Raw genomic sequence first — 22,441 nt, 5'->3', positions numbered from 1 at the left:
TAACAATAGTGAGGTTGGCCCAGGATCAGGCAGCATTCCGTTCTGCTGTGCATACTGTCGCTATGGGTCGGTACCGACTCAATGGCACCTAACAACAACAATCATTTGCATATTAATTTTCAGTTCTACCAGCACCATCTGTTGAAGAGACTATCTCCTCCTCATTCAATGTACTTGGCCCTTTGTCAAAGATCAGCTGGCTGTATGTGGATGGGTTAATTTCTGGATTCTCAAATTCTGTTTAATTGATCTATGTATTTTTCATTGTACCAGGCCCAGGCTGTTTTGACCACTGTAGCCATGTAGTAAATTTTGAAATCTGGGAGAGAAAGGCTTCCAACTTTGCTTTCTTAAGCAGTGCTTACCTTATCCTAGTCCTCTGTCCTTTACATATAGAGTTTGTAATCCTTTTCTCCATCTCTTCAAAGAATGTTGATGGAATCTGGATTGGGATTGCGCTGTATCTGCATAGTGCTTTGGGTAGTATTGACATTTTCACAATGTTAAGTCTTCCTATCCAGGATCATGGTACAGCCTTCCATTTTTGTAAGTCTCTTTTGGTTTCTTGTAGTAGTGTTTTTTAGTTTTGTTTGTACAGGTCCTTTGTTTTTCTGGTTATATTTATTCCTAAATATTGGGTGCCTATTATAAATGGTATTGCTTTCCTAATTTCCTTTTCAGTGCTGTCATTATTATTACAGTGGAATCTGACTGCTTTTTGTATGTTTGTCATGTGTCCTACTACTTTGCTGAATCTTTTAATGAGTTTTAGTAGTTTTTTTTTGCTGAGTCTATGTATAGGATCATAGCATCTGCAAGCAGAATTTTATTTCTTCTTTACCAATCTGGATGCTTTAGTATCCCTGTCTCGTCTCATAGCTCTAGCCAAGACTTCCAACACAATGTTGAATTGTTGTTGTTGTTACGTGCCGTGGAGTCGTTTCCGACTCATAGTGACCCTGTACTGGGTTTCCGAGGCTGTAAATCTTTATGGAAGCTACCAGAGCTCCTTAAAATGTTGAATTGTTGTTGTTGTTAAGTGCCGTCGAGTAGGTTCCGACCCATAGCGACCCTGTACAGGGTTTCTGAGGCTGTAAATCTTTACGGGAGCAGAAAGCCTCATCTTTCTCCCGCAGAGCGGTTGGTAGTTTCAAACTGCTGACCTTAAGGTTCGCAGCCTGATTCGTAACCACTACGCTACCAGAGTGGTGATAAAGGGTGATAAAGGGCATCTTTAGTTTCTGTTCACAAAGGGAGGGCTTCCTGTTTCTCTCCATTAGAGTGATGCTGGGTGTTGGTTTTGTATATATGCTCTTAATTATGTTGAGGAATGTCCCTTCAATTCCTACATTGTTGAATATTTTCAACAGGTATGGATGTTGGATTTTGTCAAATGCCTTTTCTGTATCAATCGATATGATCGTGTGGTTCTTTTCCTTTTTCTTATTTATATGGTGGATTACATTGATTGGTTTTCTAATGTTGAACCATCCTTGAATCCCTGATATGAATCCCACTTGGTCATGAAGTATTTTTTTCGTGTGCTGTTGGATTCTGTTGGCTAGGATTTTGTTGAGAATATTTTACATCTATGTTCATGACGGATATTGGTCTATGATTTTCTTTCTTGGTGATATATTCTCTCTTGGTTTTGGTATAAGGGTTCTGCTTGTTTCATAAAATGTATTAGGAAGTTTTCCATCCTCTTCTTTATTCTGGAATAATTTTAGTAGAATTGATAACAGCTGTTCCCTGAATGGTTGGTAAAACTCACCAGTGAAGCGACCTTGACCTGGACTTCATTTGGTTCGGAGATTTTTGGTGATCTGATCAATTTCTTCTTTTGTTATGGGTCTGTTCAACTGTTCTACTCTATTCTGTGTAAATTTAGGTAGGTGGTCTTTCTCTAAAAATGTATCCATCACCTCTAGAGTTTCAAATTTGTTGGATTACAACTTTACATCGTATTCTGTTATTATCCTTTTTATTTCTATTGGTTCTGCTGTGACATCACCCATGTGGTTTCTAATGCATGTTATTAGTATCTTCTCCCTCTTTTATTTGGTTAGGTTTGCCAATGGTTTATCAATTTTATGAATCCTTTCAAATAACCAGCTACTTTTCCTGTTGATTCTTTCTACAGTTTTTCTGTTTTCTATCTCATTTATTTCTGCTCTAGTCTTTATTATTTCTTTTCTTTTGGTGACTGTAGGTTCCCTCTGTTGGTCTGTTTCAAATTGTTGGACATGCTGTGTTAATGTGTTAATTTTGGTTCTTTCTTCTTTTTGGATATGTGCATTTATTGCAGTAAATTGTCCTCTCAGCACTGCTTTCACCATGTCCCAAAGATTTTGGTATGTTGTTTTTTCATTCTTGTTTGTTTTAGGAACTTTGTGAGTTCACGTTTAATTTCTTCTACTACCCAGTAGCTTTACAGCAGAATGTTACTCAGTTCCCATGTATTCAAAGTTATTTCCTTGGTCTTCTTATTGTTGATTTCTAGTTTTATAGCATTGTGGTCTGAAGAGATGCTTTGTAGTATTTTGACGTTTGTAAATTTATGCAGGCTTGCTTTTTGACTTAATATATAGTCTATTTTGGAGAATGTTCCATGTGCACTGGAGAAGAATGTGTATTGTGCTGGTGTTGGGTTGAGTACTCTGTACTCATCTATAAGGTCAAGTGGTTGATTGTGCTGTTCAGTTCCTCTTATCTTTGTCGAGTCTCTTTCTGGTTGTTCTATCCCTTTTCGGAAGTTGCGTATTGAAATTTCCCATTATAATTGTAGATTTGTCTATTTCTTTCTTCAATTCTAGTAGGGTTTGCTTTATATATCTTGGTGCTCTTTCATTGCGAGCTATTTATATATTGTTGTTGTTGTTAAGTGCCGTCGAGTCGGTTCCGACCCATAGCGACCCTGTACAGGGTTTCCGAGGGTGTAAATCTTTACGGGAGTAGAAAGCCTCATCTTTCTCCCGCGGAGCAGCTGGTAGTTTCAAACCGCTGACCTTAAGGTTCGCAGCCCGATTCGTAACCACTACGCTACCAGAGCTCCATGGTTATGTTATCTTGCTCAACTGACCCTTTAATCATGAGATAGTGCCCTTCTTTATCTCTTATGCTGGCTTTTGTCTTAAAGTTTATTTTATGTGAAATTAGTATTGCCACTTCTGTTTGTTTTTTATTGCAATTAGCTTGGTCTATATCTTTCCATCCTTTAACTTTTAGTCTGTTTTTTTCTTTATGTGTAAGCTGTGCCTCTTGTGGGCAGCATATTGAAGGGTCTTGTTTTCTTATCAATTTTGCCACTCTCTGTCTCTTCACTGGTGCATTTAATCCATTGACATTCAGTGTAAATATCGATAGGTATGAATTAATTGCTGTCATTATGCTAATGTTTTTGTGGTGCTGTTCATTCCTTTGTTCTGCATGCCTTCTTATGCTGAGTTCGTGTTTTTTGTGCTAATTTCTTGTTAGTTTTTTCTTAGTTTTCTTGTTTCCTTGCTCTGTCTGGATCTTCATTTTCATGGTAAGTTGTGAAGTATTAACTTTCTTTGAGATTACCCTATAGTCTATGAACTTTTCACTCCATTTAAGAGAGTCTGTTGTAGCCTGCAATCTACCTGACCTCCTCACCACCTGGATCTCGCTTCCTGTATTTCCCCCTTCTTTGACATTGTTATTATTTTGATCTTTGATTGGCCTTTCAGGTCCTCTGAATACCTTGTTGTAATTTTGTTCTGTTCTGAACTCTGTTATCTGTCTACTGAGTTCCAGGTGGTGTTGCCACATCTTTCAATCTCTGATTGTTGTCTGTTCTTATTGGTTTTCATTCCAAAGAACTATCTTCTTTAGGATTTGAAACACTGGATTGGCTCTGACAAAACCTCTTAGCTTCTGTTTATCCTGGAATGTTTTGATTGCACCATCGTATGTGATTGACAATTTTGATGGATAGACCATTCTTGATTGGTAGTTTTTTTTTCTTTTAGGGTTTTATATGTCTCCGATTGCCTTCTTGCTTGCATGGTTTCTGCTGAGAAGTCAGAGCTTAATCTGATTTGCTTGCCTTAGTAAGTTACACTTCTCTGTCACATGGCTGCTTTTAGGATTCTCTCCTTGTCTTTGATTTTGGAGACCTTACTTATGATATGTCTAGGTGATTTTCTTTTGGGGTCTAATCTTCCTGGGGTTTGTTTAGCTTCTTGAATACTGATTTTCGCATCCTTCAAGATGTTAGGGAAATATTCTTCCAGCAGATCCTCAACTATCTCCTCTGTGGACCTGTGTGATTCTTCCTGCTCCAGAATGCCAATAATTCTTAAATTATTCCTCTTCATGTAATCCAGCATGAATCTTAAACTCTCTTCAGTTTTTTTAAAATCCCTTTTTCTGCTTGCTCTTCTGTCTTAGCAGTATTGAGACATTTGCCTTCCAGCTTGCTAGTTCTGGCTTCCATGTCTTCAATTCTACTCCTTTGCCCTTTTGGTGTATTGTCCCTCTTTGGTATTTTTATTTTTATTTTTTTGATGTTATTATTAACTATCTGGACCTCTTTTTGCAGGTTTTGAATTGTTACCAATGCTGTATCTATCTTGTTTGATTGTTCCTGTAGCACTTTCCTGACTTCTTCCTTATTTTCCTCCACCCCTCTGTGAAGCATTTGAACTTGTCTCTATATCATTCTTCTGAATTCCTTCTCAGGCAGATCCAAAGTTTGCTCTTCTTCTAGTGGAAAGTCTATGTCTGCCTCCAGCTCATTTGTTTCACTTACTCTTTTCCATTTTCAGACACGTGCTGAGGTCTTGTGTTGTTTTTTTTCTTGGACATTTTCAATAGTTAAATGTATTTACAGTGACTAATTGAATATATGTTACTGTGTTGTTAAGCTTACTGAGTGTCTTCAGGTGGATGTGATCTGGTGAAGGGCTTCCCTTTTAAAGTATCTTATTACTCAGTGCAACGAGCTCTGGTAACATAGTGGTTACAAATTGGGCTGTGAACCTTAAGGTCAGCAATTCGAATCCACCAGCTGTTCCATGGGAGAAAGATAAGGCTTTACAGCCTTGGAAACCCTATTCAAGGTCACTATGAGTCAGAACTGACTCCACTGCACATAACCACCATTACTCAGCTACAGAGTATCTAAATAAGTGTTGGCTATCTGTGCAATGCCTAGCAGCTGATATTGGCTTCTGTCTGGATGGTAGGAATAGTGTGGGATATGCTCATTGCTTGGCTATATGGCCAAAATTGCTGTCTCTTCTTGGGCAATGTAGAGAGAGAATGCTCCACCCACAGGACAAAAAGTGAGACCACAGGTCCAAAACCAGACTCACTATAAAAGCAGTGACAAAAAATCATCACTCAAAAACAAAAATAAAACCGTAGCCAACTGTCCAGTAGCCTTTGCTGCACAGGTCAGTATGTATGCACAGCAGACACCTCCAGCGGTGGGTGTGTGTGTCCACTCGCTCAGGCCTCTCCTCTAGTCACCACCATGGAGGTGAGAGCATAAAGATATTGAGAAATAAATGGAAGAAAGATTCTCTGCTATTTTTATCTCTGAATGTCAGTTAGGTATCTGCATATGCACAGAGTAATTCTCAAAATAGCTGCGTCCTTGTACACAGTAGTTGGTGTTGGCTCTTGCCTTTTATGTTGGAGTTTTACAAGGTACACATACGAATTGGCTATATGGCCAGACCTGCTGTTAGGTAAGGCAGGAATAAAGGGTCCCACCCAGGTCAACTTTAGGGCTGAGTCCCAGAGTCAGACGTCATAGGAAGCAGCCAAAGGATTAGTGGGACCACTGGGGCTCCCAGAGATTTCCTCCCTGTGCTATGGGAAAACTGTGGGCGAAGGTGCCTGGGCTGCACAGAGATGGTGCAACAGGGGAGAAGAGGAAAGAAAAGTGAAAATCTGTCACATTTCTTTCTCCAGATGCCGCTCTGTGGCTTTTAGCGCTGTATCAGACTGGCTGTGGCCCTGCCCTATAATCTGAGTTTAGGTCAAGGGGCCCACAGGCAGCATCCCGGTGGATTCAGAAATTGCCATGTATTCCTGCCACAGTCAGATTTCTCCACCCGTGGGCATGGAAAACTGATGCCCCAACCTTTTATTAGATCCAAAGCTCTGAACTGCTCCAGGAAAGTGTCTTCTCTGGTTTTATTGCACCTCTGCCAAAGAGCCTCCCCTACCTGTCTCTGCTTCTCCCATCCCAAAATCCCAAATGCTACCTCTTGAAATGGCTGAACATCAACTATTTCTTTTTGGTACAGTGACTCTTTGTATTCATAACATCTTTTGATGCTTTTACCATCATTCAATATTTTTCCCATGTTGTTTTTAAGTGGCATTGCGTCGGTTCTGACTCAGAACGATCCTGTATAAGGTTTCTGAAGGGCAGCTGGTGAGCTTGAACTGCCGTCCAGGAAGTTCATACTAACTTTGCAGTCCAACGCATTAACCCACAATGTCACAATATTGCAAGTGGAAACTAGAATTTTTTCTTCAGTTCCCTAAGCTTGAGAAATGCTGACTGTGTTCTTGCCTTATGGCTTTCTAACTTCAGGTCTTTGCATATTTTGTTCTAATATTTGACTTTGTCTTCTTGAACCGACCTTTGAAATTTTCTGTTCAGCTCTTGTACTGCCTCACTTCTTCTATTTGCTTTAGCATCACTACACTAGAGAGCAAGTTTCAGAGCCTCTTCTGACATCCATTTTGATCTTTTCCTTCTTTCTTGTCTTTTAATGACCTTTGATTTCTTTCTGTATGATGTTCTTGATGTCATCCCACAACTCTTCTGGTCTTCGGTCTTCAGTGTTTAATGTATCAAATCTGTTCTTCAGATGATCTCTAAATTCATGTGAGAAATGTTCAAGGTAGTATTTTAGCTCTTGTGAACTTGTTTTCATTTTTTTTAGCTTCAATCTAAACCTGCATATAAGCAACTGATGGTCTGTTCCACAATCTGCCCCTGGCCTGGTTTTGATGAAGTGGAGCTTTTCAACCATCTCATTCCACAGATGTAATCAATTTTATTTCTGTGTATTCCATCTGGTGAGGTCCATGTGTAATGTTAAAAATAATGATCTTTTATGCTGTCTAAAGAAGGTATATCTGTGCTTTATTGACTACACATAGGCTTTCGATTGTGTGCATCATGACAAGTTATGGACAACACTGTAAAGTATGAGTAATCTGGAACACTTGTGCTCATGAGGAATCTGTACATGGACCAACAGGCAGTTGTTCGAACACAACGTGGGAATACTAAATGGTTTAAAATTAAGAAAGAAAGGTGTGCGACAGGGTTATATTCTTTCACCATACTTATTCAACCTGTATGCTGAGCAAATAATCCAAGAAGCTGGGTTATATGAAGAAAAATGTGGCATCATGGATTGGAGGAAGACTCATTACAACCTGCGATATGCAGATACAACCTTGCTTGCTGCAAGTCAAGAGGACTTAAAATACTGATGAAGATCAAAGATCACAGCCTTCGGTATGGATTGCATCTCAATGTAAAGAAAACAAAAGTCCTCACCACTGGACCAATAAACAACATTTTTATCAACAGAGAAAAGACTGAAATCGTCAAGGACTTAGTTCTTCTTGGATCAACTATCAACACATGGAAGCAGCAGCCAAGAAGTTAAAGCAGCACAAGACCTTTTTAAAGTGTTAAAGAGCAGAGACGTCAGCTTGAGGACTAAAGTGCACCTGACCCAAGACATGGTATTTTCAATAACCTCTTATATATGTGAAAGCTGGACAGTGAATAAGGAAGACCACAGAAGAATTGACACATTTGAGTTATAGTTTTAGAGGAGAATACTGAAAGTGCCATGGGCTGCCAAAAGAACAAACAGATCTGTGTTGGAAGAAGTGCAGCCAGAGTGCTCCTTGGAGGCCAGGATGGCCAAACTTCGTGTCTCACACTTTGGACATATTGTCAGGAGAGACCAGTAGCTGGAGAAGGATATCATGTTTGGTAAGGTGGAGGGTCAGAGAAAAAGAGGAAGACCCTCAGGGAGATGGATTGGTAAAGTGGCAGCATCAATGGGCTCAAGTGTGGCAACAATTGTGATGTTGGCCCAGGAGCGGGCAGTATTTCGTTCTGTTGTGCATAATGTCTCTATGAGTTGGTAGTGACTCGATGGCACCTAACACCACCACCACCATCTCTACTAGCAGCAGAAAGCCTGTGCTGGACCTAAGCTTACCCGAAACAAACAAGCAAGTTATTTGTATGCTTCTTGGAAATTCATGTAAATATTGTAAAAACAACAACAACAACCCTGCTACTAGCATTTTGGATACAAAAGAAATCTCATTAGATGTTAAAATGACAACTTCATTTTTAAGATAGAAACTAGATGTGGATCCGCCATTGTAAACCTTCGGTAAATGTAAAGTCTCAAGATTTTTAAACTTTTAATTTAAAAATCTTAGTTTTTTTAAAAAAGCAAGCGTGTTTTAATTAAACAGTATCCCTCAAAAAGATGTCACTGCTAGAACACTAATTACAATACAACCATATAACACAAAGATTAGGCTAATCTGGGTTTGGATCTTAGCTTTATAATAACATACTACGTAAAGGACTTTGGGTAAAGTTCTTTAGTCTCTTCATTTACCTGATTTGTTGTTCAGGAGCCGCTGAGTTGGCTGCAGCTTATAGCAATCAGCACAACAGAACTAAATAAACACTGCCTGGTCCTGTACCATCCTCACAATTGCTTTTATATTTCAGTCCATTGTTGCAGCCACTATGTCAATCTATCTCATTGGGGTCTTCCTCTTTTTCGCTGACCAGCTACTAAACCAAGCATGGGTTATTTTTCCCTTCTAATAACATGTCCAAAGTACATAAGACAAAGTCTAGCCATCTTCCCTTCTAAGGAATACGCTAGATATACTTCTAAGATAGATGTTTGTTCCTCTGGAAGTCCATGGTACTTTCAATATTCATCACCAACATCATAATTCAAATGCTTGAATTTTTCTCCTGTCTTCATTATTTACTGTCCAGCTTTCACACACCATTGAAAATACTATGGCTTGGGTCAGGTGCATCTTAGTCCTCAAATTGACATCTTTGCTCTTTAAAATTTAAAGAGATCTTTCACAGCGTACTTGTCTAATACAGTACGTCATTTATCTAATATTGTTGTTATGGTGATGTCAAATCAGCTCTGAATCACAGATATGCTGTAGAGCTTCCACAGTGTTTCAGAGAAGTGGCTGAAGAGTTTGAACCACCAACCTTGTGGTTAGCAATTTACTGCTTATAATCCTACAGAACCACACCAGAACTCCTAATATTGTTGTTGTTGTTAAGTGGTGTCAATTGTTCCAATGCATAGTAAACCTATGTAGGGTTTCTGAAGAGCACTGGTAGGTTGAACCACCAGTGTTTTGGTTGGCAGTCCAGTGCTTATCCTACAGCGCCATGCCAGGATTCCTAATAGAGATAGAAGTATTCATCTCTTGCACTGTGTGAGCAATGATAAGGTAATGTACATAAAACACTGAGCATGGTGTCTAGAATATAATAAACACTCATATGCACTTGCTTCTAGTGTGGGTCCTTCACTTAATCATTTAATAAATATTTGCACATGTCAGTCTAAGCCAGATCATATTCTAGGCACTGGATTTTATTCGAGTTGACAGCTGAAAGCTTTATGGCCTGGTTTTTATATTAATCTTAACAATTAGAAGTTGTTGTTATTGTTGTTAAGTGCCTTCATTTTGGTTCTGACTCACGGGGACAATAGATAGGGTCTTTTAAGGCTAATGCCTCATCCTTCTCCAGCAGAATAGCTGGCAGGTTTGAACCATGGACCCTGTGGTTTGTAATCCAGAGACCTCAAACTCATCTAACCTAAGATTATGGGTAGGATGGGAAAGGCTCCTTTGAGATCAGATCAGAAATTTGCAGTGAGATGGGAAGAGGCAAAGTGCCTTTCAAACTCCATGTGGTCCACCTGTCCTGAATTTCCTCCCCTAACTGAGCTTCATGCATAGTATAAGATGTGCAGAAGTAAAAGCAGAAAGAATGTTTAAAAAGATAATAAAGATTTAATTCAATCACTTCACTATCCTATCAGTGACAAAACCCCAAAAGACTAATTCTAATTTCTTGCCCTATAATTTCCTTCATTTTCTAAAAGCTACCTTTTGCATGGGGTCCTAGAAAGCCCAACAAATTTATAAAACAAACATTATTAGATATGTTGCCTCACAAAAATTGGGTAAAAACAAACAACTGATGACTCACTCCCAAGCTTTCAAAGTTTGGCCAGCAATTTAGTACCAAAAGTGTCTAAAATAACAACTCCTTAGAGCATGCAATTCGTTTTATGAAAGGTAAAACAGTCTCCAATAGCAAGACTCCTCTAGCACTTTGCAGGGAAACTTACATCCATTTCACATATCCATAAGAGTTAAAACCCCTAAAATAGAATATTCTCAATACATACATAATTGTCATTTTACAATGACTAATGCAAAAATGGAGTCCTGGTGTGGTGCTATAGCTTAATGTGCTAAACTGCAAAAGTCAGTTTGAACTGTAAGGTTGGTGGCCCAGCCTCACCAGTCCCTCCTTGGAAACTCTATACAGGGTTGCTATGGGTTGGAACCAACTTGATGGCACTTAACAACAACAATGCAAAAATAATGTGGAGATCTACTTTGCAAAAAAGCCAATTCCCAGCATCTACTGTGTAAAATAAAGCATTATGTGAAACAGAGCCATATCTTTTCATGTAACATTGAATTGACAGAAGTATGTATGCCAATATTCCAACAAGACCACATCGTAACTTTAACAATTCTTCAGAGTACACAATGACATAACCCAAAGGAAATATAACACAACTAGAAAAGTATAAAAAAATGGATTTTAACTGGTTGCTTTTTCAGTCCATTACTGATTGCATAGGAAACTGCATGAAAGTATTCAAGACAAACAAAAACAAAAAAGAGAAGCTGGCAGAAAGGAGGACATACCACAAGTCTTGCGGCCAGATCCATGTGTCCTAGTTTTTCAAGGAGGTTATAGATGCGGCCTGTCTGGAATAGGGCTTCAGTGATGGGTGCAGTGTGGGTCTCATTTCCAAGATAATCAATCAAATCAAAGGCCCTCTGAAGTGGCATCTTGCCAATGCTAGAGTAAAAGAAGAGTAAAAAAAATATGTGCAACTCCACACATGCTGAGAGAAACTTTAGCCACAGTAGTTAATTTTAGAGACTTAAAGTTTAAGCTCAAAAAAAAACAATTAAAGCTCAGAGTGGCATTCTGTAAAGTTGTAAAGTTAGAGATTTTATTATCTTCAGTTCATGTGATCCTAGGTTAAATAATCATTTTAGGAGACAGATAAACTTAAAATTATAGCTTATCTTTTATTCCATAAGCGATTGGCTCAAGATAGATATTATAATGACTTGGGTGAGAAAAGATAGGAGTATACATTTTATTTATTAATTACTCAAATTTACCAGAAGTGAGGAGGTGGAAGAGAGAATTTGGATCAATCAGAGTGTTTTTTTTCCTAAAGTTTTGGTTGCATGGGAATTTTTCGAACTTGTTAAGGCAAAAGTTGCTGTGAATTTATGGTGAGTCCTGGTGTGATTGTAGGATAAGCAATGGACTGCTAACCAGAAGGTTACCAGTTCAAACTCTGCTCCTTAGAAATCCAACATAGGATTTTTATGAGTTGGAACTGACTGAACAGCACTTAAAAACAACATTTTAAAAAAGAGCAGGTCAAAACCAGATGAAACACGTTGGAGTGTTCATTTTGTGTTCTAGTCCAATTAAAGATCTAAACTGGTGATCTTTCTATTTGGACAGTCATCCGTGAAGCCAACGTCATTTTCCACAAGTGGTTGTGGAGGCAAATGGTACACAGTAAAGGGGCTTCTGTGAGCAGAAATGTCCTCAAATCAGTGGGAAAAACACTAGTTTCATGCTTAAAGCAAGTTCTGCTTGAATAGAAAGTTTTCATAAAATAAAATGAATCCTGAACTACTGTATCAATTCATTCAGCATGTTCTACTTATTGGTATCCGCAGTCTTAAAATATTATTTAAAGCTTGTTTTATGTTACTTAGTGGTCCAATATGCTTGTAACTAATCATTCTAAAGAGTCTAAATGTCTCTAAAGAAAAAAAAAACATGACTTATATTTCCTTTACTTTCCAAAATGAGTCATACTTAATGGGAAATATATGTTAGTTCTGTTTTAAAAAGCAAAAGCAAAACAAAACAAGCATACTCTACCCTGCAAGTTCAAAGATGTTGTTAATGAGGTTGGCTCGGTCTTTGTCACTCAGAACATAAGGATTTGTTTTCAACTGTTTGATCAGTGCTTCCCAGTCCTCATTGGCATAGTGTACCATATAATAGCCACTCATGTTTACATTGACTTTGACCCATTGCACTTCCTCTGTGAGATTGATGACACCTAATACAGACCAAAAAATTAAAAGGAAAGGAGAGAGAAGGTGAGAAAGGAAGATGAAAGAGCAAGAATAAAAAAAATTAAATAAATACTTTGTTTCAAAGTTAATACAGCATTATATATTTTTCATTATTGTAAAAATATATGTAACACATCTGCCATTTCACATTTTTCCCTCATACAATGCAACGATGTCAGTTACATCAATTATATTTTGCAACCATCACCATATCATAATGATTATAACACACAGTCCAGTAGAATATAGTATTTTTAATTCTAAGGCCATGGGTTTGAGCCTCATGTTGGACAATTTAATATTTTTTTATTTAATTATCATACTAAGAAACTGAATGTCTGCCTCCCACTATAGTTATTTACAAGTCAACAAACATCACTACTTACTCATTCAACAATTTTTCAAGTATTTACTATATATATATTCATGACTGGCTTCAGGCTAGGCACAAGAGATCAAATGGTGAACAAGGTAGATTTATTTGTTTTTAGGAATCTTACAGTCCAACATAAACACATAAGTAAGCACATATCACATTGGTACTACTGATGGGGGAAAAAACATGGCAGTCTGTGGAAGTTTACAGAATACATGTCTCACCCTGTTAAGGGAAACTAGCAGAGACTTTTTGGAGGAAGTGACATCTGTTGAGACCTAAGGATATATAAGTATAAGTGAAAAGGATAGAGTAGGGATCCTATACTTTCAAAGCTCAGGGAGTATCCAGGGTCCATGCACTGAACTGGCTTTCAAGTTCACTATGGCTAGAGAAGAGAAGGAAGAGAAACGGAGAGCTTGTGCAGTACGCAGCAGGGGAAGACAGTGGGAGACCTATATAAAAGCAGTTCCATCTCAGTCTTTGTCTTTTTTTCTGTTAGCAAAGGCAGAATAAATAAAGCCATTTAGAAAAGTCACATAATTTAAAACTAGCATATACACACCAGGGCAATATGAAGGTCTCACTACTTAGAGGAGTCCTGGTGTGGCGCTGTGGGTTAATGTGCCAGACTGCAAGCCATTTGAACTGCAAGGTTGGCGGTTCAAGCTCAACAGCTGCTCCTTGGAAAACCTATACAGGGTTGCTATGGGTTGGGAACCAATTCGATGGCACTTCACAACACAACAACAACTACATACAAATTGGAGTCCTGGTGTGGTGCTGTGGTTTAATGTGCCAGATAGCAAAGCTGTTTGAACTGCAAGGTTGGCAGTTCAAGCTCACCAGCTGCTCACTGGAAACGCTATACAGGGTCGCAATGGGTTGAAATCTACTTGATGGCACTTAACAAAAACAAACACACACACACTGGGAGTTCTGGTGTGGCACTGTGGGTTAATGGAATGGACTGCAAAGTTGGTTTGAATCGCAAGGTTGGCGGTTCAAGCTCAACAGCTGCTCCTTGGAAACCCTACTAGGGGCACTCTGGGTTGGAACTGACTTGACGGCATTTAACAACAACACACAAATTAGGAATTACTGAGTTAAGAAGATAGAAACGTCATATACACTTCTGCTATGAGTCGCAACTGACTCCAAGGCACTTAACAACAACCATTTGCATCAATGAATGATAGTGCAAAATATAATTAATTTCTAAATTTAATTGGAATCAAGATATATGTATTTTTAATTGAAGTTGATTTAAAATTCATTCATAGTTTTAGACCTTATTATTTGTGAAACTTTCGTCTTTTTTCCTTTCCTTCCTAACAGGAAAGCACATTAAAGTTTTAAGCTCTTTGATTTTTCCAAAAGTTCCAGTCAACTTTGGGACTTGGAGCAAGTGGCTTATCACTCTGAACCAGGTGGTTTAACCTTTCTGGAATCTATAGTATGTGGTGGAGTTTAAAAACAATCATTCAATGCCAATTTTATGCCAAACAGGAACACCATGGATCTGGATCTTCAGGATATGCACTAGACTACTAACCACAAGGTGAGAGGTTCAAGCCCACCAGCTGCTCTTCTGGAGAAAGATAAGACTTTCTGCTCCCACAAAATTTACAGCTTTGGAAACCCTAAACAGGGTCACTATGAGTCAGAACCAACTCAATGGTTTTAAACAACAACAAATCGGAAGAACATTTTATAATAATTATTCATTATAATCTATGTTATAAAGCTGAACTTTTATTATCCATAAGACTCATCCCAGTGTTTGTTATAATGCAGCTGGCCCAACTCACCTTAGAAAGTAATCAGCAGAGTGTATTTTAAGAAACTGCACTATGCCTACAGTAGTAGGAAATGTTTTTTATGTAACTCTGTAACATTAAAAACATGGATTGAGAACATGAGAATACAGTATTTGCTACTTTCTACCAGGGCTGCTAGGACATTCTCCTGTAACTTTTCATAACTTATTTCACTTGACTAAAGACAGATCAGTTTTGTGCATGATATACATGCACCAGCTCAATAAATTTAGACAAGGAAGCATAACCCTATGTCCCTTAGTCAATGTTTTTTAAATACACTATTTCCAATTTTGTATGAATTAAGAGTTACAATAATTACCTGATTTTTTATCCAGGAATGATACTGATTGATATTGTGAATACTGTTTTCTATCAGTGATATAAGATACTGGAATATGCCACAGGCAGCTGTAAAAAGAAAACATTATAAGATTATTATTACTGTTTTTAACTTTAAGTCAGTTACACAGTGATTTCTCATGTCTTTTTTTGGGAAAGAAATGGGGTAAAATTTTAAAAACTATTACCAGAGAACAATCGTGCTAGGTTTCACAAGAACCTATGATCACAAAACATTTAAAAATACTTCAACCTTAGATAAAAGAGACAGTATAGAGAGAAAGAGGGTAATGTACCTTGCATCGGAAGGCTGAATTTCAGGCTTCATGTTTACAAATAATCTCTCTTGTTGTATAACAAGTTCCTTTCCTTTTCTCTGAACAGTCACTAAGGGAAACCCTTTCTGTAGGGTCCAGGTTTTCATCATTTTCTTCACATCTAATGTTTTGTTTGTGACCTGTGAGGAGGTGGAGGGCCAAATTATTTTTGCGTAGAAACTTTACAGTTTATCTCTACTCTTCCCATTTTCCACAACATATTTTATGAAGACAACATATAATGCGAATAGGCTGTTGTTGTTAAGTGCTGTCCAGTCGATTCTGACTCACAGCAACCCTGTATAGGGTTCCAAGTTGCTGCTGATAGGTTTACACTGCCAACCTGTCGGTTAGCAGTTCAGTGTTCATCCTATAGCACCACACCAGGACTCCATGTTAATACTGAGAGGCATAAGGCAATACATAAGAGGGAGGAGGTGGAAGAACAAGGAAGACAGGGAAACACTGAGACAGGTTTGCATGGACTAAATGGGACAGAGGTAAATAGTGATGCATGCTCAACCTTGGAACAACAGGGCTCTGTGATACAATGATCGAGGCATAGTGTGAAGAGAGGAAATAATACTAAGATGCTTGACTGTCTTAGGCATATTGGTTTCCCTTGCCTACTATTATGAAATAGCCACTTGAGTGGGATAGAAAGGAATGTTGGGAAACATGATTACAGAAAGCTTGTAAGCCCATCTTCAGTCTACAAATGATTGGAATACCTAAAAGGGGTTCGACAGTTTGCCCAATGAAATAGGCTTCTTGCAGAGCCTTTACAGTGTACAGGACCTTAGGTAGAATCCTGAGCCCCATTCAGAAGCTTCTGAGGTGGGGCATTCCCACTTAAAATGACAAGCAGACCAGCCTGGAAAAACTAGAGCAACAGAAGATACATCTTCAAAGAAAGATCAGCAGGGAAAAAAACAAAACAAAAATGGCAGTATGATTGGCTACTATAAGAACAAGCAAGTTGTTTGCAGGGAAGCCATCAAGGCAAGCAATCAAGTTCCTTTAGGACAAATGCCCCTCTAAGACTGAAACTCAAAGGGAACACATGAGTAGGCATGTAAGCTTCCTGGTGACCACATTGGTCTACTGGTGAGTGGAAGAGGGGGACAGGCAGCAATGAAGAAATGGGCTGAGTTGAACCATGTTCCAGAGACTCCCGTTGACCTGGAGATTAGAGAGAGAAGAGAAAGGACTAGTCGGTCCAAAGTGTAGTGAGACCTGGGGACACCTGAGTCCATGGATAAGGAAATAGCCATGGAGGGCTAGAGCTGAGAGTGAAGTATCTAGCTGATATGAAGTAAATGAAGTGACGGGAGACGCACAGAAACACCCTTACTTGCAGATAGTACTCATTTGACCTAACTGTGATTGCTTGATAATCAGGAATTTAACTAGAGGAAGATTTAAAAAAAAACAACCCAACAATTTGTGATAAAAGGAAACGAGGTTAAATTGATACAATTTAATGAACTTGACCTATACTCATGGATGTAGTACCTCAAAATACCAACAGAGAGGGAAGGAGTCTTCACATCAAGCATCAATGCTATCCCTTCTGTATGGACGGGCAAATGAGACATTGGCTACTTAAAATGAGGGGGTGCTAAAGGCACAAAGTGACTGGCTTATAAGTTTTCAAGAGGGAGTACAGTTTAAAAGTATGCAGGGAAAGATAGAGTCCACACTGAATAGTTTCATCTTGTCTAGAAAGGTCTCGTGAAAAGAGATGGGGAATAGTTAATCTTACAATCCAGAAACAAAGGACCCTAGGACCGTCAAGGGAGAAGAGCACAAGTGGATTGCAGAACCCTATCCAGAGAAGCAGCAACACCAGAGATGGAGGCAGAGATGGGCACATAGAGAGAAGGAGCAGCTGAGGACTCTAAATTCATGGAATTAGAGGGACTGAGAGCTGGTGGCCAGGAGGCAGGCTAGCAGAATGTGCCCTTTGGTGGTTTAAATTATTATATATGCTTGAGTATTAAAAAAAAAACTAAAATGAATTGAGATAAATACTGTTAACTGATGGTACATGGAGGGGATTATAATCATTGTAATGAAACAAAGTATATGATTTGTTGAATGTAAAACTGATGATCTGCCCTGTAAAATTTCACTCAATTCACATTAAAAACTTAAAAAATTATATATATAGAGAGAGGCATACAATGTTAATATAAAGAGGCATAAAAGCTCCGAGTTGAGTCTACATTTTTCATCTAGGTAAGTGAGCAACTTTGCTAAAAGCAAAGTAAACTGAAATAACCATGATAAAAACAGTGAGAAAGCAGTGGGTAACGTTAATTAAATTCCTAAGGTATTATGTGTTCTTCCTGGCCATGATAATAACAGAAGATATGAATAATGATAGCCTAGAATCAGCCGCTCCATGGGAGAAAGATGAGGCTTTCTGCTCCCGTACAGATTTACAGCCTCGGAAACCCTGTACAGGGTCGCTATGGGTCGGAACCGACTCGACGGCACTTAACAACAACAAAAGAATCAGAAAAATGAGTCGGCTGCTAACTTCATGGTCAGCAGTTTTAAACTACCAGCAGTTCCATGGGAGCAAGATGAGGCTTTCTGCTCCCATAATGATTTACAGCCTTGGAAACACTATGCAAGGTTGCTATGAGTCAGAAGCGACTCCACGGCACACTGCCACCACCACCACCAGATTCAGAAACAATTTTCACTCCCATGAATCAACTTGATCCATGTTTCTCTTTACTCCCTAGATCCTCTGCCTTCATAAGAAAAATAGTACCAGGTCAGTTGTCTTACTGTGGAACTGTGGGTTAATGCGCTGGACTGCAAAGTCAGTTTGAACCCCAAGGTTGGTGACGCAAACTCACCAGCTGCTCCTTGGAAACCCTATACAGAGTTGCTATGGGTCATAACCAACTCGATGACACAATGTAACAATAAACTTTTTTGGGGTCACAGACCCTCTTTTCCCAGAAAGTACAAGAACAAAACCTCACATCAAGTGTGAGAGGTTCACTGATTTTCTAAAACCCACTTCCACTAAAGTCTCTGGTTATTAATGATTAAGAAACAATTTTGCAAAGTCTCTGTCCTTAAAGCAGGCAGATTAAATTTATAATTCAAATTATTTTTCTAGATTACATAAGAATTTGAATTTCAAGCAAGTAACTGTTCCTAAATTGGTAATATCTCTCTACTTTGGCTATTTCTTTGAAGCATAAAGGGATGGAGCACATTTCCCAAAACTCACTGGGAATCTTAGATTTTTCATGGCCCTGACCACCCACTTTATTTCTGTACCAGAGGCTAAGAGGAAAACAAACTTGTCCAGAAAGAAAATGGGAATACTTTTGGTTCATGAAAGCAAAAATGAAATGAGAAGAAGTTAGTGCATATGATATCTTTGATATGGTGGTGGTGATGGTTATGTGCTGTGGAGTTGGTTCCGACTCATAGCGACCCTGCACAACACAGGGTTTCCAAGGCTGTAATCTTTATGGGAGCAGAAAGCTTCATCTTTCTCTTATGGAACAACTGGTAGTTTCGAACTGCTGACCTTGAGGTTAGCAATCTGACTCGTAACCACTACGCTATGAACGCTTAAAACTGAGGTTAATGTTAAGAACTAGATGGAGTTAGGAAAACACTTTGATACAAAAGTTGAAGTCAATGAGGAAGACAGAATTACATTCTGAATGTCAGAAGATAAGACGAGATATATAAAATGAATAACATGGCTTTCAGTTGAATGTTGTTAAGTTCCATCAAGTCAGTTCCAACTGATAGTAACCCTATATAGGGTTTCCAAGGAGCTGCTGGTGGGTTTGAACTGCCAACCTGGTGGTTCAAATCTAGTTGTTGATTCTACAGAGCCACACCAGGATGCCAAGTGAAATGTTACTAAATGATAAACTATCTCTCTCGTAATAAAAACTGTCCAGTCTTCAGGAGAACTGCAAACAGTAGGGGAAGATATGTCTTCTGAGCAAGGAGTCAACAGGCAGAAAACACCAGACTTCAAATAAGTCAAGGAAACAGAAAGAATATATGGAAAAGATCCAGAGCAGAGGTTCTTAACTCAGAGTCTTTTCAACTTTGAAACTGTGGTTAATATTTTACACATATGTGGCTTTTCTATGGAAAATGTCCAGAAGTTTTATTATACTTTCAAATACTGTATCTGTGATTATCTAAAAGATTAAAAAATACAAATCTAGACTACGGTAACAAATGCAAATGCTTGTGAGGCTTGTGCAGTTAGCACAGATGCACAAGGCAAACTGGACTCATGCCCTACTATAAAGCAGAGCTCCTTCTACCTAATGACACTGCTTCTCAGAACATATGCTACAGGACAAAATGCAAGTAATAAAACTATGCCAGGGTAGTGATGGATTCATGAGCATCTAGCTTGTGATAGATCATCTATTTTAAAGGAACAGGGCCACAATAGACAAGAGAGTCAAATAGCAGAGTACAGAAAAAATCATAAATGGCAGGCAAAAAACGGAAAGATAGTGAACAAGAAAAGGGATTTTTTGGAAAATCCAGTAACAAAATTATAGTAATTTACACACTGACACAGAAAACACAATTTCGTGCATAGTAGAAATGGAGAATTAAGATACAAAATAAAAATGGCTACACAAGGCACACATATACTTATTACAATATTTCTGGACTTTTAATTTAATGGTCTATTTGAAAATACTTATATACTAAGATCCATCCCCCCATTTTTCATTTTAAACAATAATCCTCAGTTGTTGTTAAGTGCCATTAAGTCAGTTACAACTCACAGAAACCCTGTACAGGGTTTCCTTGTGGCTGGTGAGTTTGAACCATCGACCTTGAGGTTCAAACCAACCTTGAGGTTACATGCTTATCCTACAGGGCCACACCAATCCTCAGTATCATAGACTTATTTACATATTTAGCAAACAAATAAATAGAATTCTTCTCTTCTTATTTTAAAAGTTAAGTAATGTATCCAGGTTACTTACCTCATTAAAACTATCCCACAGATCATCACTTTGAATGGATGCGTAACTATGATTATGTAGATAAAGAACAATAACATGTTGAAATACATCTTCACTAAGAAAAGTTTTCAGCATCAACAAGAGGGAAGCTCCCTATTCAGGGGGAAAAATAAAAGTGAGAAAAGGGAAAACAATAGAATACCACAGGTTATAGAATTGCAAAACCAAAATTCAAAATGTAATAGGTCTAAACCTTTATTTTCAGGCATAGAACATTGTAATTATAATACACTGTTATTTAGTCTCTTATAACCGGATGTTGATTGTGAGTCCAAATTGTCTTAGAATTTCCTTTAAAGGAATTCAAAAAGAATCAGTGGAGTAGATTCCCATGCCATTTGGGTGGTTTTATCGGTATACAAACTAACAGTTTACATGGCACTTCTCTGTGCCTTTGGAATGTTGGGTTTAAATTTTTATTTTTAATAGAAAATTATGCCAAGTTTTCTGGGGCAACTCCACCCCCATCCTCAATATTTAAGTTATCAGTTAAATTCATTAGCACACTGTTGGAGACACAAGCAGAGTTCTCAAAAGTCTCTCTGCTAGGTACTTTAGTTCCTAATGTTACTATATCATATTGCTGAAGTAATCAGAGTCTCTCTTCTTCCTGCAGTCTCTTCATGTATGTTTGGAACTGATGAACATAGAGGGCAGCAAGCATACACCAATAATGCAGAATCAGGCATGTAATTATTAAGTCAATATACTATATTAATTCATGCACATATTTCCATTCCAAATCTCAACACCACCACCACCTCATCTCTGAAGCCTTCCTGAATTGAAAATCAACATGACATTTCACTATTTTCTAAAACATTTTTACACAACTTCCTGCTTTTGTTACAGATATGCATCTTCTCTTCTAGACTCTGCTAGTTGAGGGAAACGTTGAAAAGCTCAACTCCAATGACTAAAACAATATTAAGAACACCAGAGCCACTCAGGAATCTTTTGAATGAATTTCATTTCTGATAAAAATCTTAAGTCATCAGGATGATCAGATATACAGAAGTGAATTTAATGCCTAATATTCTCTATTTCTAGATTACATTCCATAGATCCTCTCTACTACTGCAACATCTCATTAACAAAACTGTGTAACATTCCAGATTGTACGCAAATAAAAGACACCTTATCTACTTCATCTACTACTTTCCCCTTTGCTTACTCCCCTGAATACACATTAGCTCCTTGCTGGCACTTGGATATACTTCACACTCTCTCATCTCAGGTATATAGGTGTCCCCAAGATCAGCTTCAGGCTGCATGACTCATAGGACTCAGCCTATTGTTTTGTTCACTACTGGGACTTATTATGGTGAAAGGATACAGAGCAAAACCAGCAGAGGAAAAAGGTACATGGGGGAAAGTCCAGATAAAACCAGGAACAAGCTTCCAATGGTCTTCTCCCATTGAAGCTACGCAGGCTATATTCAATTCCCCCACCAAAGAATTGTAACCTATGTTAAACATTGTCTGTGAGGAAAGTTCATCAGAGACTCAACACTCATTGTTTTGAGTGTTCACAGGGTCTGACTAGAATGTACCAAAATTTCAGACTCCCAGAAAGCAAGCAGATGTTTACCATAAACAACCTTGTTTGTACACTTCAGGCACACTGAAGCATTATAACCAGAGAATACGGAAATACTCCCAAAATTCAATTTTCACAATACCAGTCAAGGGCCAACCTGTTTTCTTGCACACAAGTCCTTTACATTGCCTATTCCTTCTGTTATGCTTCTTCCAAAAATCTACACGTCTCATTCTTACACATCTTACACATTCTTACTCATATGTCATACCTTTTTGGTGGTATTCCCCCTAAGCTTGGGGGATAAAAGCGCACAGAATCTGCATTTGCTGATGGGCAACAACTTAAAATGAAGAGAAACAGCTGTAAACATCCACTGAAACTTTGAACATGGAATGTACAAAGTATGAATCTGGGAAAATTGGAAGTTGTCAAAAATGAAATGGAACGTATAAACATCGCTATCTTAGGCATTAGTGAGCTGAAATGGACTGGTA

The 22,441-nt window shown here is 38.3% G+C and overlaps 1 protein-coding gene across 1 annotated transcript in view; it reads right to left on the bottom strand.

Annotated features, from left to right (window-relative positions):
• The window catches only part of LNPEP (leucyl/cystinyl aminopeptidase), a 72,718-nt gene that overhangs the window by 19,199 nt on the left and 31,078 nt on the right, over window positions 1-22,441 (bottom strand). Inside the window, exons 8-12 of the mRNA XM_006867889.1 lie at window positions 20,366-20,497; window positions 15,336-15,496; window positions 15,020-15,108; window positions 12,302-12,485; window positions 11,029-11,185 (exon numbers count right to left, since the gene is read on the bottom strand). Of these exons, the coding sequence (XP_006867951.1) occupies window positions 11,029-11,185; window positions 12,302-12,485; window positions 15,020-15,108; window positions 15,336-15,496; window positions 20,366-20,497 (723 nt within the window). The remainder of the gene's footprint in view (window positions 1-11,028; window positions 11,186-12,301; window positions 12,486-15,019; window positions 15,109-15,335; window positions 15,497-20,365; window positions 20,498-22,441) is intronic.

This window comes from Chrysochloris asiatica, unplaced genomic scaffold (genome assembly GCF_000296735.1).
Source record: "Chrysochloris asiatica unplaced genomic scaffold, ChrAsi1.0 scaffold00111, whole genome shotgun sequence".
NCBI lineage: Eukaryota > Metazoa > Chordata > Mammalia > Afrosoricida > Chrysochloridae > Chrysochloris > Chrysochloris asiatica.
Note: the sequence above shows the minus strand (reverse complement) of the source record. Positions and strands in the feature narration are given on the sequence as shown.